This window comes from Ailuropoda melanoleuca, chromosome 10 (assembly GCF_002007445.2).
Source record: "Ailuropoda melanoleuca isolate Jingjing chromosome 10, ASM200744v2, whole genome shotgun sequence".
Classification (NCBI taxonomy): Eukaryota; Metazoa; Chordata; class Mammalia; order Carnivora; family Ursidae; genus Ailuropoda; species Ailuropoda melanoleuca.
Genome location: NC_048227.1, coordinates 94,209,567 through 94,214,160, shown reverse-complemented (window position 1 = coordinate 94,214,160; position 4,594 = coordinate 94,209,567). Strand labels below are relative to the sequence as shown.

Here is a 4,594-nt window from a genome sequence, read left to right as displayed (position 1 = left end):
AACATAAGCCTTTTTCTTTTTTTAATGGCCAGCCACAAACCTTAAGGATGTTTATTAACTCTACATAGATATACACACACACACACACACACACACACACACACACACACAGAGGGATGCATCAATTTGTGTGTGAAATTTATAGAAGCATATATANGAAATTTATAGAAGCATATTATACACACACATACATATCTATGTACATATTTCTACCCTTACCAACGAGCATTTTTCTAACACATGGTTTTCCCTTGCTTCTGTTCCCCACTGCCTTTCCTGCCTTCCATTGGTATGATTGAGTTTTCTCCATTTTATCTTTTCTCACCTGGAAGTTACACAGTGTATTGGGTTGAACTATATGAAATTGCTAACAGAAGCCTTTCGTGGTAGTGATTGGACAACCTGGGGCAACCAAAATTTCAATTAGGACAATAGTTTTTGTGTGCTCAGTAAAGCTAAGTGAGGACAAATTCCTACCAACATTAAAACAAACATATACTGATGAGATGTGTTCCCTGTATCTTTTTCTCTTATTTCCATTTCCATGAGCTTCCATGAATCAGGCCTGACTAGAATATGTTTGTGCAAGATTTTTGCCTCTTTTTAGGGAGATAATCTAAGGTTTCCTCTTTGTCATTTCTCCTCCTTAGACCGCTGCTACAGTTAAACAGGAAACTGAAAAATTAATAGAACACGTGTTTGACCGTCCCCAGAGGAAGTCTGTGCCTGATGTCTAGTAAGCATGGCCACTCTGCACCCCTCCCCCATCCCCCAAGCCACCCACACATGTGCTGATTCTCTGGCCTACGAACCTGAAGTAGGAATTCATTGTGAGCCAAAGCTGGAGGAAGTTGGATTGGTGCCCATTATTTTCCTTAACTCACACTAGAATGGCCTAAATACTTATTTTACTGATTTGTCTCTTAGAATTAACTTTCAACATGGTTTGAATCTGGTATCCATTTGCTGTCATCAAAAACATCTCCATGATTCTTCAGTAATGGAATCCTTTCTGTCATACCCCTCGTGCCCCCGCTCAGTCCCCTCTAAACCTGCAGTACCAGCAGTAAATCCTCTCTTAGACCATGTACACCCCTCCAGGGGTTAGGAGCAGGGACTTGGGTGGCAGAGAAGCCTGGGTTTAAATGTTGTGAGACCTCGGCAGGTATCACTTAAGTGAACAACAAAAACTCCAACGAGAGACGGAACTGTCACATTCAGAGCAGAGGAGGCCATGGCTGCTGAGGAGGCCACTAAATATTCAATTTATTCTTCTGTGTGAAGAACAAAGAATAAAGAGGCAGAGGATTTTGCAAAAATGAATAAGCAGGCAGAGAACAGAACCAAACAGGACCACATAGCTTTGCTCTGTGTTCCCAACCTTCAGGCCCGGCCACCAGCCCCTAGTTCCCCACCTGCCTACCAATCCTTCCTGTATCCCCCAAACTCTCAGGTTCAGGGACCTTTCCTCAGTGCACACTACCTCTTATCTCTCAAAGCATTTTTAAGCCTGCTGGTCTTCTCCTGCCCCCTCTGTTCTACGTTATTCTATTAGAAAGGCAACCTAGCAACTTGCTGTGTGTCTGGACTCCAGAACAGACTGCAGGGTCCCAACTCTACCACTACCTGCTTGGAAGGTCACTTAGCATAGTTGAGCCCCAGTCTCCTTATCTGTAATGTGGGATCATAATAGCACCCACCTTGTTGTGTCAACGTGAAGACCGAATGGTTTACTATACATCAAATGTGACTGAGTGGACAGAGCCCATGTCTGTAAGAGCCTGTTGTTGTCATTATCTTGGAACTCCTTCCCCAGGTGGTCTTCTCTGTGGCCCCTTTCTTCCCCCACAGCCCCTCTTCTCTGCAGGTGCCCCAGATCTATCCTCAGTCTTCTTGCCAGCAACTCCCCTTAGGGAATTCATCAGTTTTCCCAGTTTCAATATCACCCTGTGCTGGTGAGCGTCCAATCAGTATCTGTGGAGCCCTCACCTGGACCGCCTGTCCCTGTTCGCTTAGATGTGTCACCTTCTCAAATCCAACACGCCTTTGTGTACATTCAACATCCTCTCTGTGGATCCTCTCCCCTCCCCCACATGTGATAGCATCATTCCGCCTCTCCCAGCCTCCACCTCTCACCCTCGCCTTCTCCCCATATCCAATGTGTTACCAAACCCTGTTGTTACCAAACGCTGTTCTCCTTCAACTTTTCCCCAACTCACTCCTTCCTCTGCGTTCCCACTGCCACTGCCACCCAGGCCATCCTTACCAAGGCAGACCATCACACAGCTTCATAACGGATGTCCCTTTGTTCAAGAAAAGTGCTTCTCGACTGGGCAGAATTGCCATTTGGGTGGGATGTCCTTCAGCAAAAGAGCGAGATGCAGGGCTGCTGAGAGGCTGCCTGGGCTTGAATCCCATGTGGTACATTTAGCAGTGCTGGCTCCCGGCACGAGAGCCAGCGGTATACCCCACACCCCAATCCTGACATCAGGGCAGGTCGGAACAGGTGCACACAGACATACACACCAACACACCCACACACGTGTCCGAGGGCGGGTGCATCACTAGTCCAGCTGAGAATCACGGATCCTCTTCCAAATTGAATCCATCCCACAAACCCACCGCAGACAAACCTCAAACGCAGATCACTCCAGCCTCCTCGAGAACCTCTCCCTTCCTGCTCCCTTACTGCCTCTTCATCCTCGGGTCAGCCATGACTAGGCCCATGCTCACCACCCAATTCACTTTCCCCCTTCCCCCCCACACATGTGGTCCTCCCATCCTCTCAGCGACTTTCCCAGGGGTTCCATCCCTGCTCTTACGCTCTTTCTGCTCCTTGTGCCTGAGATGCCTCCTAGCTGTAGCTATCCATGACCTATTAATCAGCCAGGCATGCCTGTCTTTCCCTGTAGCCCTACCATGCCCTATGCCTCCTTGAAACACCTGTTGATCAGTTTGGCCCTTCATTCCTTCCTAATTTTGCCTGTTTATTGCTTTGTCCACTAAATTAGACACCCAGCTTTGAGGACACAACCAACTGGTCTCTAACCCACAGGAACTGGCCCAAGGAAGGGTAGTGATCCCCTTGACTGATGTCACCTTTTACATTTCCAAGTCCTTGATTCAGACCTGACCACTTCCCCCATGGCCACCAGCAGCCTGGGATGTCCCCTTCAGAAAGATCTTAACAGCCAGAACAGGACTGGGGCCACAGAAAATGTCAGCCCTTCAAAAGTTCTTTGACTCTTTATCCAGAAAACAAGGTGGGGGTTGTTTCCAGCAGGTGCCAAGCTGACCACCCGAGAGAAATGATCTGTCTCGTTCACACAGTAATTTGCACAGGAGAGGCTGCTGCTGACTGGCCCGCATGAATTTCTTCCTCTCCGTAAGTCCTGCTATCAACTGGTGCTCACCGAAACAGNCCTTGATTCAGACCTGACCACTTCCCCCATGGCCACCAGCAGCCTGGGATGTCCCCTTCAGAAAGATCTTAACAGCCAGAACAGGACTGGGGCCACAGAAAATGTCAGCCCTTCAACAGTTCTTTGACTCTTTATCCAGAAAACAAGGGGGGGGGGGTTGTTTCCAGCAGGTGCCAAGCTGGCCACCCGAGAGAAATGATCTGTCTCGTTCACACAGTAATTTGCACAGGAAAGGCTGCTGCTGAAACTGGCCCGCATGAATTTCTTCCTCTCCATAAGTCTTGCTATCAACTGGTGCTCACCGAAACAACACAGAAAGTGGAAGCCAAGCAGCTTTGCCAGCATCCTTACCTTCTTCCACTGGGTGGAGGTCAGAGCTATCTTTTAGGTCCTCATCCACCCAAGGACGAGCCTTGGTCCTGGCTCTAGTCTCCCCCTTCCTTCTCTCCATGTTTCCATCAGCATTTTTGAAGATCCAGGCAATCAAAATGCAGACAACTGCTACCAGACCTGGAGTCAGGAAAAACATGGTCATAAGACTGACTCCGAATGGTGCACACTCTTCCCACACGGTATTTAAACAAACAGAGCCGGAACGAGAAATGCTGGGGGTGGGGTGAAGGAAGAGAGAGGTGCGCCGCCGTGGGAGGAACAGGGTGAACTCTCTGACTCTAGGAGGACTTTGCAAATGGGCAAAGATCACGGCGTGTGCACACAGGGTGTGTTGTGGGTTTGGTAATACACAGGTGGATCTATTCTTTAAAATTGTGCTCAATCAGTATATTCCTAGGCAATAATCGCCAGGATCTGGTTAAACACTAGAATGTACCAGATCTTGCTAACCGTGGTCCAAGGGGTTTGCTTCCTCCTGTATAACTTTTCTGTGAAAGCAATGTGTCTTCAACTTGCCTGAAGCTAGGAATAACCTGGGAAACTCGTTTTTAAAAGAGATTTCCAGGCACCAACTCAGACCTAGCGAAAGAAAATGTCTGGGGAAAAGGCCTGGTAATCTGCATTTTAGAAACAGCACCTTTGTGAAACAATGCCTTGAAGTTTTGAATTTTTTTAAATGAAGCCTGAGACAACAGATAGAGCAAAGAAATTAGCATATTTTGTCTTAGAGAAAAACTTTTTGATCCAGGAAAAGTGATCCAAAATCATAAAAAGTGACA

At 47.5% G+C, this 4,594-nt stretch overlaps 1 protein-coding gene across 1 annotated transcript in view; it reads right to left on the bottom strand.

Moving 5' to 3' along the window:
• Window positions 1-4,059, bottom strand: part of IYD (iodotyrosine deiodinase) — a 23,658-nt gene extending 19,599 nt beyond the window's left edge. The window contains exon 1 of the mRNA XM_034669291.1: window positions 3,774-4,059. Within this exon, the coding sequence (XP_034525182.1) occupies window positions 3,774-3,957 (184 nt within the window). The 5' untranslated portion in view covers window positions 3,958-4,059. The remainder of the gene's footprint in view (window positions 1-3,773) is intronic.
• Window positions 4,060-4,594: the final 535 nt, after the last annotated feature.